Below are 17101 nucleotides of genomic sequence, written 5' to 3'. Positions count from 1 at the left end.
CGGGGCGAGGGGCCAGAGTTCAAGGGACAGGAAGGGGCTTGGGAGCAGGTTCACAGCGAGTGTAGGAGGCTTCGGGATGTTTAGGTGTATGGACAGGATTGTAGGCTTAGGAGTAAGGCAGGGCTTCCATGGGGGAGGGCAGGAGACTCATAGCATGGGGCTATGCTGGAAGGTAGACGGTTTTAAGGGAGAGCAGGAAGCTGGGAGAAGTTGTCAGAAGGCTTAGAAAGTCGGGCTGTCAAGGGAGGGCCAGAATGCAGGCTAGGTGGGCAGGGCGGGGCGGGGCAGGAGGATTTGGGGGTAAAAATCCTGTAGGAGACTAGGGGATGACAGCGGTAGTGAGGAGGGGGGACAATGGCTGGAGAGCAGCGGGGCAGTAGGGGGTCAAGAAGGGCAGGAAGTTCAGGGAATGATGCAGTCTATGGGTTAGGAAGTCACATAGGAGGGCAAAGAGTCAAGCGGAGGAAAGGCTCCTGGGGAACACAGCTGGAGGATGGGGAAGAAGCCAGGAGCCTGGGGATAAAGGTTGAAGACTGGGTGGATAGAAGAATGGGTGTCAGGAGTGAGAAAGGCCAGAGGCCCTGGAGAAGCCAGCGAAGAAATGGATGCACAAAGAGAGCCATCATTTCCTAAGTAGGAGGCGTCCTGGAGCACTCAGAGTTACGTCCAGCCTGGATGTAGGGGTTCAGGTCACACTCACTGATTGTCACCAAGAACTCTCTAGGGGTCAGAGCACCTTGAGAAGAACAGAAGTCCAGCAGCCCTGGTGGTGGGTCATTTGTGCCATCTGCCAGCAGTAACATACCCCTGAGTCCCTGGGTTCCACTATTTCAGTCCCACTCATCCCACCGGATCCCTGATGTCCTACCCACTCGGCAGGTTCACAGGGTCCCACAAACCTCGGGGCCAGACCGGTATTTTTGTGTGAAGCGTCAACTATGTGCTAGTGGGATGCTGAACAATTCTATTCCTGGGGACTGGACGGTCAGTTAACCATGGGTGAACACTACTGCTGCTCTTAACATTCATTAATTAAAATTAATATTGTGAACTCTGTCCTTCTGAACTCCCATTGAAGAGTTTGCTATGATTAGAACACTTAGAGTCTAGCATGGGAAGACAGGCCACAGGCAAACAATAAATGTAACAGACTGAGTAGGTGTGGGAGATGAAAAATGCTGTGGGCAAATGACCAACACCTCCCCCACGAGGAGACTCCAAATTAAACCCATGCAGCATCTGGCCATGGTGCTTCCAGTCAAATGCTTTGCCCTACACGTTAGTTACTGGACAAACCAGCCCCACTGGCAGCAGACGGTCCACTGCTGGTCTCAGAAGTGGGGACTTCAGCTCAGGTCATACGCCGATATTGTTGGCAGCAAGAGGCAGCTTGAGCATGTGTTCCAAAGGATAAAGCCCTGCCCACAGTGAGCGCATGCTTCCTGGAGATAGATCTAAGCAGGAGAGAGGCCATAACATAAGCGTGTGTATTAACTGAGGCCCCCCACTTCTTGTAGGAGTAACTGGAAGAGGGATTCTCAGGGCCCTAGCCTGTACAGATTGTTCACTGGCGTCATGGAGACTGCTCTCCAGTTGTAGTTGGGCCGGATGCTCTGCACTACCACCACGTCGACAACATGGCCTACGAGAGGGGTGTAGCCCACGGGGCACTTCAGTGAGTGGAAGGTGAAAAAGATGGTGTGATTCAGCACTCCTTGTCGTTTGTGGATACTAGTCACGCAGACCTGTCAAGAGAAAGCATGGCAGTGAGTGTGGGAAAACTGGGTCCCTAGGCAGCCTCTGTCCCTCCACATTCTAGCTCTAAACACTTGTTGACCCACTGTGTCGCTGTGTCCTGTCCTGCCTTCTACACTGCCAACACTAGGGTGTGTGTCACCTACTTCCTTCCCCGGCTCCAACCTCACACCAATTTAAGAGGAGAGTCTTCTGGTGGTCTGTCCTGCTGGTGAGAGACCACGTCCTAAATATTAGTCACCAGTGGCCATTAGCCCCTGTGGTTAATGTGGACAGATCAAGGATTGACTGAAAAGGAAAAACAGCAGGAAGTGGACTATTACCACCCCTGTACCCCGGCACTCGTCAAGCACATGACGTCATCTGTACCTTGTTGGAGACTCATTTCAGGCTTGCTGAACCCCAGCCACAGCCCCAGCCCCTGCCCCACTTTGCATTCCAGCTTTTCCAGCAATGTTCTCTGGACTGCTCATCTTTCTTCCAGTTGTGTTTAGAATGTCCCACATGACAGTTCTCGTGGTAAGCCCTGCGACTCAGAATTGAAGTATGTGTATGTTTGTTCTCTGTTACCTTTAGTTACTTCTTTACAAAGTCCTACCATTTAAGTAAATGGGCCAAGGAGATAATTCTTCCATATGTTCCCAGCACACCCTACAGACAGCTAGTCCCAAATACCACCAAAGGAGGCTTGGAAACAAGCCAAGAATATCGAAAAGCAGTTACCTCTTGCAGGCACCTACACTTCGTGGCCTTCAATGAGTGTAATGTGATCTTTGATGGTCCTCGGTCCAAAGAATACTCAATATCTAACCAATCCCCTTCATAAGGCATAAAACCTAAGAGAGCTAAAAAAAAAAAAAAGTTGAAAATTCTACCATCTACTCCAGTCTCATCTTTAGAAGGCTCTGGATGAAAGCAATTACATTTTAACTTTGGTCAAGTAAAATTTCACTGGTTGCATTGACTTGTAATACCATGATAAAGTGAGTCTTAGGTGTAAAGTGCAGGCAGCTTATAAATCTTCCAGCCAGAATTGAAATTGACAATTCTTTTGAGTTTCTTTGATTGGTTGTATTTTTGAGACAGGGCTTCTCTGCTGTCCTGGAACTCCCTTTGTAGCCCAGGCTGGCCTCGAACTCACAGATCTGCTTGCCTCTGCCTCCCGACTGCTGGGATTAAAGGCATTTGCCACCACCGCTAGGCTCAGAAATTGCTAAGTTTTAGACATTGGTTTTGCTCCATCCCCTTAGCCGCCTCAAGTGAGCAAATGGACAATGACATCACAATCCATTTCACTGGGCAGACTGGAGGATTTACTGCCTAACTGGTCACATTCAGAGTGCTCTTTTTGAGACAGGGTCTCAAGTATTCCAGACTGTCTTCAGACAGACTAATTCTCTCTCCCTTTCTCCCTTCTCTCTTTTCTACCTCCCTCTCTGTCTCTTCTCTCTCCTCTCCTCTCCTTCTCTCTCTCTCTCTCTCTCTCTCTCTCTCTCTCTCTCTCTCTCTCTCTCTCTCTCTCCTGTGTCCCCCTCTTCCTCCCTACCTCCCTTTCTCTATATCCCCTTCTTTTCTATCCTTTCTCTCATTCCATCTATCTCCCTCTCCGTCCCTCTCCCTCCCTTCCTGTCTCCCATTTCTCCCACTCTCCCTTTCTCTGTCTCCTCTATCCCTTTCTTGGCCCCTGCTCCCTTCCTCCTTCCCATACACTCTCCCCTTCATTCTCTCTCCCTCCCTTCTCCTCACTGCCTATCTCTCCCTGTCTCCCATGTCTCTCTTCCCTTCCCCTCCCCCATTATCTATCTCCTTCATTCTCTATTGTTTTTTAAAGATTTATTTATCTATTGTGTGTACAGAAGAGGGTGCCAGATCTCATTACAGATGGTTGTGAACCACCATGGGGGTGCTGGGAATTGAACTCAGGACCTCTGGAAGAGCAGTCAGTGTTCTTAACCTCTGAGCCATCTCTCCAGCCCCTTCATTCTCTATTTTTCTCTCTTCTCTACATCTCCTCCCTTTTTACTTCTCCATTTCCCTTTCCCTTTGTCTCTCTCACTCTCTATCTCTCCCCCTCTCACTTTTGCTCTGTCCCTCTCTCTCCCTCCAGCTCTCTCCCCTATTCTATCCCCTCCCCTGTCTCTCTCCTTCCCTCCTCTTTTCCTCTATCACTCTCTCCCTCTCCTTGGCTCACTCTCTCATCTTCCTCTCTCTACACCCCTAAGCCTCTCCCTCCTCTTTTCTTCCCTCTATGTCCTTCTCTCTCTTTGCCTTTCTGTCTCCCTCTCTCAGTCCCTCTCTCTACATGCCTCTCACTATTTCCCTCCTCAAATCATTTCTTTCCTCTCTCACTGCCTCTTTCTCTCCCGTCTCATTTCCCTCCTCCTCTCTTGCTTTCTCCCCGCTCTCATTTTATCCCTCACCCTGTCTCTCTAGCGCTCTGCCTCTCTGTATAGACACAGGGGTGGTAGGAACCAGACTCAGGGTTTCTGCAGAGAAGTATGAGCTCTTACCACCTGCTCCATCTTTCTGACCACAGCACATCTTAATGTTTTGAAAAATGCTTTCTCTGTGACTCAGAAACATCTGTAACTCCAGGTCCAGGGGATCCAACACTCTCTTCCCAACTCTGTAGGCAACTGTACTCACGTACACAGATGAAAACACAGGCACACACACACACACACACACAATTTTTAAAAAACGTTAAAAAGTGTAAAGATTTGTATGCACTTGTAATAATTTTCGCTATCAGAGTTAAATACCCACATGAATGAAAATGTTGTCCACATTTTACTCTCTGCATTCAACTAATGAATGACACCTAGCACTTGGTAAATGAGAGTGTGATGTTTCCGAGTGTTACCTGTTCCTAGCTGCATTGCACTTTACTTTCCGCGCCCAAGATCATTCACAAATAACAAAGAATCCCTGAGTGCAGCAGAGTGTGCTGTAGCCAAACCAATGTCAGCACTGATCCCTCAAAATGTTAAACAGGACCCGTCGTTAAAGTAGCAACCGAACCTTTAGAAATGCTGTCCATATAGAAGTAGTATTCATCCGCTAGGCAGATATTATCTTTCCTCACTTGGGAAACACACACGGATAATTCATGGATCTTGGAATATGGTTCTCTAGGCCTGTTCTCTTCGATTAAAACACATACCTACAAGATGGGGAAGCAGCAATAAAAACATGATCAAAAATCAAAATGGAAGCGTGGATGTCTAAAACACTGCCTGTGGAAGGGCTGAGCTAGGAAAGGCCCTGAGGGAATCGAAGATTCCAGATTTAAGACATCCTCCTTTGTTGCAAACAGCTTGGCTCATTGGGAAGTCTTTCTCCATAGGGCTCTTTCCAGCTGTCATTACCAATTCCATGATTATTTCCCTCAACTTGGCTTTCTTGAGGAATGAAATACCAAGAACTTGTCTATTCACTACCACCCTGTTAGTCTCTAGGTAGATGATCCACTGCACCACAGACCTGTCTGTGCCCAGATGCCACACAACTTGATAGCCATAGTGCCCAATGATCCTACCAGAAACCTCACATCCAGGACCCATTATCATAATTCCCATTCCCTTAATACAACAGGGAAAGCAGACAGATTCAGTTGTTTGTGAGGACGGTAGAAGCAGTCTTTCAATACAATATAGGCACAAAGGTTTCTCCACTTTGTGGGAAGGGAAAACAGTGAGATATTCATCCTTCTCTGTGTGTGCATATAGTTGACCACAGTCTTGTTGATGTTCAGATGTAAATAAACTCTGATAGGAAAAAGGACCGTAGTACATGGGTGAGTTAGGTATTAGTGTAAAACTCTCTGTGTATTCCTACTGAACACATGGGCAAGAAGAGCTGTATTTAACACTGATCGTCAAAAGGTCAAAAAGGTGGTGATGGGAAAATGGGCCACAAAGCCTTCCTGTGTTCCTTTTCTCAAGAGTCCAATTTGCTTGCTATGCAAACAGTAACAATGTCCCTGATTGAAAGAAAATGAAAATGTAAGAAAAAAAAAAATGGATGTGTTCTCCTGAAGACCACCAGTTCCCAAGAAAATTTTCAGGCTGCTTTTCCCTTCTAAGATTTGCAAGGCTTTGGATGTTCAGAGCCCTTCCTTGCAAGTACCGTGAAAGAGAGTCTGGTGCTAGGAGATCAATTAGTATGGCAATGTTAGCAGGTAATTTCATCAAATCTCTTCTCTGTGCTATAGTTCATGACTCTCTAAATTTACAACTCAGGGATCTCACAGCCCCAATGGGAGAAGCCAGTGGATTGTCAGTGTTACTTCAGTAAGTGTTTTCTGAAAGACAAACACACACAGCATTTGAGATAACACTTCCACTTTTGTGAATGCATCCTTGAACACACATATTTTACCTGACAAAACACAGTTGCAAGATGCTTTTGTGTCTAATGCTTATCACTGTTGATCCTTCTGTTTGAACACTGGGACAACATAGGATTTTACAATGTAAAACATCGAACTCGGGGGTGGATATGGTAGCATAGACTCCATGCTCCATAGTCTGAGGGTGGAGGATTCCAGGAGTACCTGGACACCTAGGCAGTACAGTGACACACACCCCCATACTTGTTCTCTCTCTCATTCTGTCTCTCTCTCTCTCTCATACACACAAAGACACACACACACACACACACACACACACACACAGAGAGAGAGAGAGAGAGACAGACAGACAGACAGACAGAGACAGAGAGACAGAGAGAGGGAAATAAAGAAGAGCCTGCAGCTGCAGGGGACTTTGAATTTCATGACAGCCACTATATGGGCGCTGGAGAGGTTAGTTTATGTTAGTTTAAATGGCAATAGCAAGGTTGAAGGCTCCATGGGAAATGAGTCTTCCCAACCTATGCTAAGCTTACTTCGGTTGCTCTCAAGTCATATGATAGTGGATCTTCCTCCACAAATGCAAGGACTGTATCTCCGACTTGCACACTCAAAGAGTCGATCATAGCATCAATGCTGAAGAAGACACAGTTCTCGATCCAGCCATAGTCGTCCCCACAGCTTGTCACAATACCCTTCACAATCTTGGTGTTGGGTTCCCCTGTGGATGGGGACACGGCAGGTGTCATCAATTAATCTCAGATTCAAAATCCCACTCCAAAGAATCCTCCCCCAAGATGACATGGTACACAAAAACGTCCTTCTTCAAATAGAATGCTTCTAGTTTGAGGAGCCCATGCAAGGGGCTGGAAGCATGAGGGGGACCTCTGCAAGATTCTGGAGGCAGAATGTCCAGGTTCAAATCCTGCCATGCTCTACACAGGAGGACCCTGGTTAAGGGCAAGAGTTGGAAACTAGATAGCCTTGGTTATAACCACAGTGTCCTTCATTCATGGTCTGTCCCCAGTACTTTTCTTGTCCTCTCTGACCATGTTGCGCAATTATGTCTCCTGATGTCTGTTGTGCACATTAACTGGTACAAATAGGTCAACCTCGTACAACTGTGAGTGTCCTGTACACCTTAGAGTTCAAGGTCCATGGGTGGACATTCTTTCCAGGACCACAATTACTGGAAAGTGTTGTCTAATAAGTCACCACAGTGAGAGAGAGCCTGTGGAGAGTTTAAAGACTCATCAGAGACAGGCCTGTGGGCACAAGTCTGTAAAGCCAGCTACTTGGGAGAATGACAGAGAAGAATCAAAGGTTCAAGGCCTTCCTAAGCTGCAAATCAAGTCCCAGGCCATGCTGGGCAACACAGTGCGTCCTTCAGTTAGAATTCCAATGTGAGGAAAGGACCGGGTTCAAGTTCAGGTGCACAATGCCTGCCTATCATACAGAAGACCTTAGGCTCCAGCCCAGCACTCCATCCAGACAATTCATAGAATGGATTTGGTTTCTAGACAGGCCCTGGGCTCATTCAATATGCAGCTTAGGTTGGCATCAAATTCTGACCCTCCTGCCCTCACAAAAGGCTGAAGGATAGGCATGGCAAGACTGAGGCTTCCCTTGAAGGATTGCTCATTAATATTAAGCACATGCTTTGCACGTAGAAAGAGCAGACACAAGTTCGAATGACTTCAGAGCTTGGATGCCATTCACCTCAGTAAAGCTTCTTACATTGTCCTAGATTCCCACCCACGCACAGGTCTTCACCCATTCTGCTTGAGTGTACGCTAAATGTGAGATTCGAGTTGCAGAAAACAGAGTGATCATCATTAAATCATGCCCCTGCTCTCCCCCACTTGGCAAAGAACTGGGACTGACTCCCTTCTTGCCTCAAATACAAGCCAGGATGAGAACCAAGACTGAATCTGAATTCACGATCAAATGTGGGTGCCTTCCTGCTCCCAGAAGTAGAAGAAAGGCTTTGGGGGACCTTTTCTGTCCCAGCTGGTGTGAACTGGCCAAAATGCTTCTGGCAAAGGTCCACCAAGAGGATCTGGTACACGGATCAATGTTCACCTAACTCACGGGTACCTGGGGACACCCTTCCAGTCAACAGCCACTGAGGACAGCTGCAGACCTCTCCTGATCTTTTGCCCCCTCTGCTCACAGCTGAGGAAAGCCTTTCTGAGGTGTCTCCTGCAGTGAAGTTTGGGCACCGAGGGTACCCGGGGAGTACCTTCCAGACGTTCCCAGTTTCTTTCAACAGAATCAATCTTCCATTGCAAGAAGTAACCTATGCTTCGGAACAGCCTGCTGATACCACAGTCGGAGCATTCACTGTAATAGCAGCATGAAGGCCTAGACCTTGTGATCCCCATGGTGTTATCTCCTGATTTTCTGCCTCATTCCTGGGAGATGGTACCAGATGGCTACTGGGCAGCCCTCAGGACTCTCAGGCTCATCCTACCACCCCGGCAGCTGGGCAGAATTTTGGTCCATAGCCTCTCCAGAGAGCCTGGGAACCAGCTGGCATTGTTCCACCCACCAACCAATGAGAGCCCTGTGTGTGCTCACAATGCCCCACTGGCCAATGGCAGGCACTGAGAGAGAAAACACAGATTCTCCTGCTCATTATGCCTCTACAATAGGACCATCATGGAAATGTACTGACCTGTGAATGCTGGACTGCTTTGTTTTGTATGGTTGTTTACTCTTTTGGGGCCCACCACAAACTCCCAAATAAATCACATATGAAAGCTTATTCGTAATTATGAATGCCTGGCCTTAGTTTGGCTTGTTTCTTACCAGTTTCCTTTTTCTTTAAATCTTACACTTACTCAGGGGCTTGCTGTGTAGCTGGGTGGCTGGTCCCTGATGTCCTCCTCCTTCTCTGGCTCCAGGATCTCCCCTCCCAGGATTCTACTTCTATATATTCTCTCTGCCTGCCTGCCCTACCTATCCTTTTTCACATAGGCACAGTAACAGAGTTTCACAGAGTTGAACAAATAAAACACACACACACACACACACACACACACACACACCACACACACCAAAAACAAAAACAAAAAAACCATCTTAAAATAATGTTCTACTGCACTGGGCTAGTCCAAGAATGGTTGGAAAGTTATTATTGCAATGTTTCCTGGGAAGACCAGAGCTCTGGCATAGGTGCTGTGGGAGAAAGGTGTCCCTGGGGGCACACACATTTTCCAATGTGCACTCAGCGTAAAGATGGGCCGATAAGTGGTTAGATGGTTTTGAACAGAGTCTGTGGTGGTGGCAGCTGTAGTGGTGGGGTTCATGTGACCAAGGGACAGTTTGGCAAGGTAGTGTTCATGAAGGTGTGTGGCTCCAGGAAGTAATTCACTTAGGAGCCTTGTAGGGTGCCTGGGATCATGGTCCTGTGAGTAGGTCACATCTGAGCCATGGACAACATTGGCCATTTAAGCTGGAGCTGCTCTGATGGAGAGCAGTCGTGATTATCATAGAACCCCTAATTCTCATTGCTACCAGCCATTCACTGTTAGCCTTAGTATGCAAGAAACCTGATGTGCAGTTTACCTTTCCTCATTTGGTTACCAAGTCCTTGGGGGCCACAGACTCAGCTAAACTTCGAATTAGTGAATAAAATAGGCAATTGTCTTTGACCTGTGACTTAATTTTCTTGTACCTGAGGAAAGCCCACCTGATGCAAAGGTTGACAAAAAGGAGTAAAACACCTCCAGTGGAAGGTCCTCAGAGGAAAGCTAACACATAAACAACGTTTGGGAATGAGGCTTATTATACTAGCAGGACTTCAAGGACGTGACCAAGTGTCGTGGTGGAAAGGAGAGCATTAGACAGAAGAAAACATAAGAGAGAGAATAACATTATCCTTTACTTTAAAGCTAATATGCACTTATGAATGAGTACATACCATGTTTGTCTTTCTACGTCTGGGTTACCTGGCTCAAGATGATTTTTTCTAGTTCTGTGCATTTGCCTGAGAATTTCATGAGGTCATTGTTTTTAATAGCTGACTAATACGCCATTGTGTAAATGTATCACATTTTCTTTATCCATTCTTCTGTTGAGGGGCATCTAGGTTGTTCCATTTCTGGCTATTAGGAATAAAGCTGCTATGAACATGGTTGAGCATGTGTCCTTGTGATATGATTGAGAATTCTTTGGGTGTATGCCCAAGATGGTATAGCTAGTCTTGAGGTAGATTGATTCCCAGTTTGTTAGAAACTGCCATACTGACATCCAAAGTGGCTGTAGGAAGTTTGCACTCCCATAAACAAGGGAGGAGTGTTCCACTTGCTCCATATCCTCGCCAGCATGAGCTGTCGTTTGTGTTTTTTACCTTAGCCATTCTGACAGGTGAAAGATGGAATCTAAGAATCATTTTAATTTGCATTTCCTTGATGCTAAGTATATTAAACATTTCTTTAAGTGCTTCTTGGTCATTTGACATAAGATGTAAAGCAAAGGATAATCATGCTACAATCCATAGACCCAGAGTAGCTAAATATCAAGAACTACTCAAGAGGGGATACATGGAACTCTCTGGAGAGGGGAAATAGAATAGATTTCCTAGGTGCCTGGGGACATGTGTGCATGGGAACAGGGGGGATCAGGTGGGAAAGACAACTGGAACTGAGGGGCTCTCCAGGGGTGAGATGGAAACCTAGTGCAATGAAATGGAAACAAACTCCCAGGAATCTGCTAGGGTTATCCTGGGGAAGAGTGTTAGGATCCTGTACATGCGAAGGTCGGGGATCTTGCATCTTACATTATCAACACTAGCAACTACATACCCGCAGTGTGGTCACACAATCCCTGCCTTAAAAAGCCAGACATGGACCCCTACCCCTCTCTCTGTGTTCTCTTTCTGTTCACTCTCTGCCCTCTGCTCTGTTCTGCTCTGCTCCACCCCACAGACCTGGATCCCTTCTTTCTTCCCCCCTTTCCCTCCTAATAAAGCTCTAGAAAGCACCATTGGGTTCTGTCGTGACCGTGAACTTTCCATGTGGTAACCAGTGCGTCAACAACCACCAGCACCAGCACCATGTAAGTATCAAAAAGTCCTAGGAATGTAGGACATGGAGTCTGAACCAAACATCTTCTGTAACCAGGAAAGGCTTCCAGTGGAGGGATTGGGACACCAACCCAGCCACAAAGCCTTTGACCTACACTCTGCCCTGCCTGTAAGATGTGCTGGGGTAAATGTGGGGCAGAACTTCTGGGAGTGGCCAATGTATAGTCCAACTTGAGACCCATGACACATGAAGGAGCCTACACCTGACACACTGCGGGGAGGACCAGGAACCCGAGGCAGAATAGCACAGAGACCTAGGATAGAAATATATGACCTGCAATATAAAAAAAAAAAAAAGTCAGTGAAATGGATGCTATCCTCTTCGACTGAAGCCTAGCATTATCATCATCATCATCACCAGAGAGGCTTCACCCAGCACTGATGGGGGCAAATGCAGAGATCCACAGCCAAACATTAGGCAGAGCTCAGAAGTCCTGCTGAAGAGGAGGAGGAAGGAGTGTGGGGCCAGAGGTGTCAAGGACATCCCAAGAAAATGGCCCACAGAATCAACTAACCTGGACTTTAGGGGCTCACAGAGACTAAACCAACAACCAGGGAGCCTGCATAAATCTGACATAGGTCTCTGCCTATATGTTACAGTTGTGCAGCTTGGTGTTCTTGTAGACAACTAACAGTGGGAACAGGGGCTGTTTCTGACTCTTGGCCTGCTTTTGGCACCCTTTTCCTCCTCCTGGGTTGTCTCTTTCAGCCTTGATGTTAGGGGAATGTGCCTGGTCTTGTTGTACGTGATTTGCCATATTTAGTTGATAAACCAGAGGAGACTTTCACAGAGCAGCCTTCATCTCCAGACTGACTCCGCTAACACTCTCCCAGTGGAAGATCTGATCAGACACCAGAAGAAATTCAAAGTCTGACCTTAGAACGATTGAACAGTGGCAAGAAAGTGTCACATCACGTGAGTTCAGGGTCACTTATGTGACTGGAAGCATGTGGAAGTCAGGTGCCATAATTGACAGATCTCAAGCGTCAAGAAATACTGCTCCTTTTTTAAATTTAACATAATTTCTTTTTTGACTCTTTGGGAATTTCACAGCATGCACCCCAGTTCCACTCACCTCCCGGTCCCTTCATATCCTCCCGTCCACCCATTTAGTGGCCTCCCAAGAATGAAAACAAAACAAAACAAAAAAATCAAACCAAGACAAAACAAGCAACCAAGGGGACAAACAAACAAACAAACAAAAAGAAAAAAAAACAAAATGCAACAACAAAAATACTCTCTTCAGTGCTCCATCTTTCCTGCCTCTCCAACACCTCTTCATTTGTCCTGGTGGCCTTGGAGCCTCGGTGTGTCACACAGTATATATATAGCCTTTTGTCCAATCAGCTTTACTTGCGAATGTTCATTGCCATGAGTCCCTGGTGTGGTTCAAGGCCTCTGGTTTCTGGCACACCATCATCACTGGTTCCTCACCGGAACTCCTCTTGGATACCCTGTGACCTCTCCGAGTAATGGAGGTATTGATGTTATCATTCCACAGGAGCAGTCCCTTCACAAGCTCCAGCAGGTCCTGGATGGGGTAGATGTAAGGGTGAGCCAACCCCAGGCCCAGCTGTGGGCCTGTGTGGTAGCTGAGCTAGTCATTCCAGGCCATCAGGCCACCACCCTCAGGCAAGGGCGGAGCCAGGTCCCCTATGACCATGCCATCAAAGTGAACTCTCCTCTACAGGTGGTGAGGGCTGGGGCCCTCTCTGCTGAGCACAAGGGGAGGGGGGCAGCTCTCCTAATGCAATGTCCAGTGAGGAGCAGAGCCCGATATGTTAGGGCCAGAGAAGGACAGAGCTGGCTCATCATGCCCCTCTGACTCCATCACCCGTGATTCCCATGCCCCCTGAGGTGACATGGGCTACAGACATCAACACTGGAGACCCCATTTGCAGCAGGACCACAGACCCAGACATGGTCCTCAGCAGCAATTGGGTCGGGATGACATCTTGGCTCCTGGTGGAAACACAGACTATCCGGACCAGGATGGCTCTGGTGACAGCATGCCCCATCCCCCACATCAACAGGGCACAGGTTTTGGCCCTGACCCTGGGCTTCCAGGTAACCTTTGTTGCAAGTATGTCCCCAGCTACAGCAGGACAACAGACCCAGACACCGTCCTTGGCAGCATCCAGGTCTGGATATCACCATGGCTCCAGGTGGCAGTGAACACCACTCAGATCTACAGGGCCCCAGAGGCAACATGGTCCTCAGACACTAACATGGCCACAGATCTCATGCATCCACATGGTCTTCCACAGCCACAGGAACCTCGGATGTCAACAGAAACCCTGGCTGCTATAGGGCCCCGGACCCAGTCATGGCCCTCTGCTATAGCTCCAGCCATGGCATCAGGTAGGAGCAGTAGGTGCCATTTAGATCTGGATGGCCTGGGATGCAGCATGACCCTAGACACCAACACGGTCCCAGGTACCTGAAGAAGCCCCAGACAACCATGGAGCTCTCCTTTGCAACAGGGCCACAGATGTCGCCTCTGCTAGTGGCTGCTGATTGGCCTGGGACCCAGAGACCAGCCCTTGGCAGCAGCTTGGGCCTGGACAACTGTGGCAGTACAGGTCACCAAGATAAGCACGGCTCTGGCACAACGGTCTTTGGACACCCACGTGGGCATTGCCCGCAGCCCCAGACACTGGGCATCCTGTGACCTGTAATGGCAACATGGGACATTATTGCTTCTTAACTGTGGCAGAGAGAGTTGCAGGAGGTGTGGCCTGATTTAGGCTTTGGGACCAGGTCCAGCAGTGGAGGTCCATGTTCTAACACAGGGTCTCAAGCATCTTTCACCACATACGACTGACCATTAGAACCAGGAGGTCACTCTACCCATCTCACCTAAATGCCCAGCACAGACACAAGCTGATCACTGTCACTCTTGACTCGTCCTCTCCCACAGCTGCTGAAGAGGCCATGGCTCCTCAGGGAATCATTACTTTGTCATGTTGGGAAATGTCACCATCCCTTCCCACATTTATCTCAGAAACATGTCTCTTTTCCCTTGACCCATATATGCGCTGCTGAACAACGCTACACTGAAAAGGATGTAAAAACCCTCTGTGTGGTGGCAGAACCCACAAATGGAGGAAGGGGAGAGACAATCTGTCCACCAGGTTCAAGTGAGGGCTGTCAGTTTGGGTCTAGTGGCCGTAAAACACAAGGGCTCCAAGTGCCCGCCTCAGGAAGACCTGACGCATGGTTAAGCGCACACCAGGATGTCTGTGGTCCCTGCCTTCACTTTGCCCCTCTCCCCTTCACTGTGGGTCACTTGTTTACTTCCTTGTAGAGACGTGTTACTCACTCACAGAGTGTCTCTCCTGAGATCTGTGATGCCTGACCTGTGTCATTCCTGTATAAGGTTGAAGGTACAGAGCTGAGTCACTGTCCTCAGGCTCCAGTCACCTGGAATTGCGGACAAAGGCAGGCTTTCCTGTAGGACAGACTACCCCCAAGATGTGAACAACTATGGGTGACAGACGGTCTACACCCTGGCACAGACCATTTACAGGAACCAGATTGGACCTCTCCAGTGAGATTAGGAGAGTCATGCTTTCTCCTAGATCTGGGCCTGGCATTCACATGGGACCCGCTGCCTCATGCACCACACTGCCTCACTTGCTACTGGCATGCTGCCTTTTCCTCAAACGTGGGCACGCACGCACGCACGTGTGCGCTCACACACACTCACACACCAGGCTCACATTCTCGCCACAGAAGAGGCAGTGATGCCCCGCTCCCCCCCCCCCCACAACCTCTGCCCCTGGAGCCTGCCTGGGTCTCAGGGCCTCTCCAAGGGCTCCACAGAAGTCCCTAGGGCCCTGATATGGAACTGAACCAAGAAGTGCCACCAAGCCGTTCTCAGGAGGATCACGGAACGTGGTCACGAGCACACCCACTCTCCCTGGCCTGAAGAGCCTTCTGGAACAACCAAAGGCGCCATTCTACTCCTAACGTACATGGAAATCAGCAGCCAGCCACTCCCAGGACTTCTCCCCCTCCCCTATATGTACTACTCCATGTCATTTCTCCTCCACACTGGTCAATCTCAGGAATGCTGCATGCCCCGCCCGGGACACCCTGAACTGGGCTCACAGCCTCTTCTTGTAACACTCCACGGGTGAGCCTGAGGTGGGACCCGAACACACATCCTTCAGAGGCCCACTTCAAGGAGCCATTCAGGAGGCAGAGAGGGTACTGAGGGCTGGGAGAAGAGCTGGTGGGTAGGAGTGGCACCCCAGAACTATCCTCAGGAAGTAGTCAGCACTATGGGAAGAATGCCTGCCTCCAGGGAAGTTGACACCAGAAGAATCAGACTGGCCACAACAGCAGAACTGTGTACAGAGACCACGGACACAGATGTGCCTTTTCAAGTCCCACACGGTGAAAAGAGATGTCAGGACAAGCAGAGCAAGGACCCCAGTGCATGCACTACTAGTCAGGTCTAGGAGGCTATACACACAAGGGCTGAGGTGTACATCATACAAGATTTCCAGGCACTCCCGGGAGAACTCCAAGGCTCTCCCCATCCTTGTGAAATCAGTCTCACCAAGAAGGGCCCCCCAATGCTCACTACAGCCTTGTCTTTGCAGTTTCCACACTTCTGCCTCCTGCCCTGTGTTCTGGACTTAGGCAGTGCCCAGAGCAGAGCAAGGGCCTAGGAGTACCCAGGCTAGCTAGGGATTCCTGCTCAAGCTGTGGAAGGTCATGGGGAACTCCCGGAGAGCACTTCCCAGGTCTGCCTGTCTTCACCACAGGAGGTGGACACAGTGGTGCTTACACCACCTCACAGCTCCTGATCAGGCTGAACGCCACAGGCTCCTCGGTCCCCCCTCCCTGACATTTCCACACTTATCAAAGCAACAGTCCATACTTCCTAGCTGGATCCTCTGTACCCCGGCTCTCAGATGAAGCAAGCTGTCACACCCCATTTGTCATTGCAGCATTGTGTTTCCTTCCCACTCACTCCTGCCTGGTGATCCAAGACTTCCAGCGAGTGGTCTGCTGATGTCAGCTTGGGACCAGGGCAGGAAGCATGAGGGCTGTGACAGGGGCAGCTATTCCAACAGCTTAGGTCAAATCTCATTTCTGTGTAGTCCTACACCACAAGGATGAGGTGTAGATGTTTTTTTAAGAGAGAGGAGGTGCTGGGCATTAGCCAAAAATGAACTGGAGAGGTGCCTGTGTCCTTTTCATTTCTGAACAAACTAAAACCAAAGAACGATTAGACAAGAAGATGAGGGACATTTGCACCCCAGGTAGTCACCAGAGGACCCACGGATGTTTGGAGATGGCCAAGCCACTTTGTCAACCAGATGCCACCCTGTAGACCAACCTTCAGTGTAGGTTGGACAGACTTTGGGGAGGACATTCGAGGCAGCATGAGCTTCACTGTTTTGTAGTGAGCTGGGCGATCTGCACGCTCTGTGGGCTTCACTTCCTGGGTCTATGAAATGATGCACACTTGTAAATTACCATGTGCTGGGTTTTCACGGCTCTGGGGAGAAACAGCAACAAACCAGTGACTAAGAAAATGGGCAGATGCACCCTGAGTTCTGCTGGCTCAAACCCAGGTGTTCATAGCATTTTCCTGCCTCTCAAAGCTCTAGGAGACTGTCCTTCCTTGTCTCTTCTACCATCTGCTGGCTGCAGCTGTGTTGTGCATCTGGCAACACAGGATCTTCCCACTCCTGTGAGTCTCTGAATTTGCTAATCTTTCCCATCCCTTTTAGTGTTTCTTCCAAAACAATTCATATGCATTTGAGTGAGCTTGACTGGCAGACGCCAGAAGAGGGGTCAGAAGCTCTGGAGCTGGAGTCACAAGACGGGTCATCCATCGATATGAGCACTGGAACCAGATTCCTGATCTCTGACAAGCCTAAGGTGC

General features: G+C 48.7%; 1 protein-coding gene across 1 annotated transcript; it reads right to left on the bottom strand.

Annotated features, from left to right (window-relative positions):
* Positions 1 to 1473: 1473 nt before the first annotated feature.
* Positions 1474 to 8607, bottom strand: LOC114688509 (cancer/testis antigen 55-like). Its single transcript, XM_028863089.2, has 5 exons — positions 8349 to 8607; positions 6643 to 6827; positions 4777 to 4918; positions 2479 to 2600; positions 1474 to 1745 (listed from the first exon to the last, which is right to left on the bottom strand). Exons 1-5 carry the CDS (start codon positions 8488 to 8490, stop codon positions 1539 to 1541), a joined length of 798 nt encoding a protein of 265 aa, XP_028718922.1. The 5' UTR covers positions 8491 to 8607; the 3' UTR covers positions 1474 to 1538.
* Positions 8608 to 17101: the final 8494 nt, after the last annotated feature.

Source organism: Peromyscus leucopus, chromosome X (genome assembly GCF_004664715.2).
Source record: "Peromyscus leucopus breed LL Stock chromosome X, UCI_PerLeu_2.1, whole genome shotgun sequence".
NCBI lineage: Eukaryota > Metazoa > Chordata > Mammalia > Rodentia > Cricetidae > Peromyscus > Peromyscus leucopus.
Note: the sequence above shows the minus strand (reverse complement) of the source record. Positions and strands in the feature narration are given on the sequence as shown.

Bases quoted from the DNA above. Each gene is read 5' to 3' on its own strand.
- LOC114688509 (XM_028863089.2), bottom strand. From the start codon at position 8,490: ATGGGGATCACAAGGTCTAGGCCTTCATGCTGCTATTACAGTGAATGC. The intron at 6,828-8,348 runs GTACTCCCCGGG...CCCCATCCACAG, and splicing joins AAACTGGGAACGTCTGGAAG to GGGAACCCAACACCAAGATT. The intron at 2,601-4,776 runs GTTCGGTTGCTA...TTTTTTTTTTAG, and splicing joins TATGGACAGCATTTCTAAAG to CTCTCTTAGGTTTTATGCCT.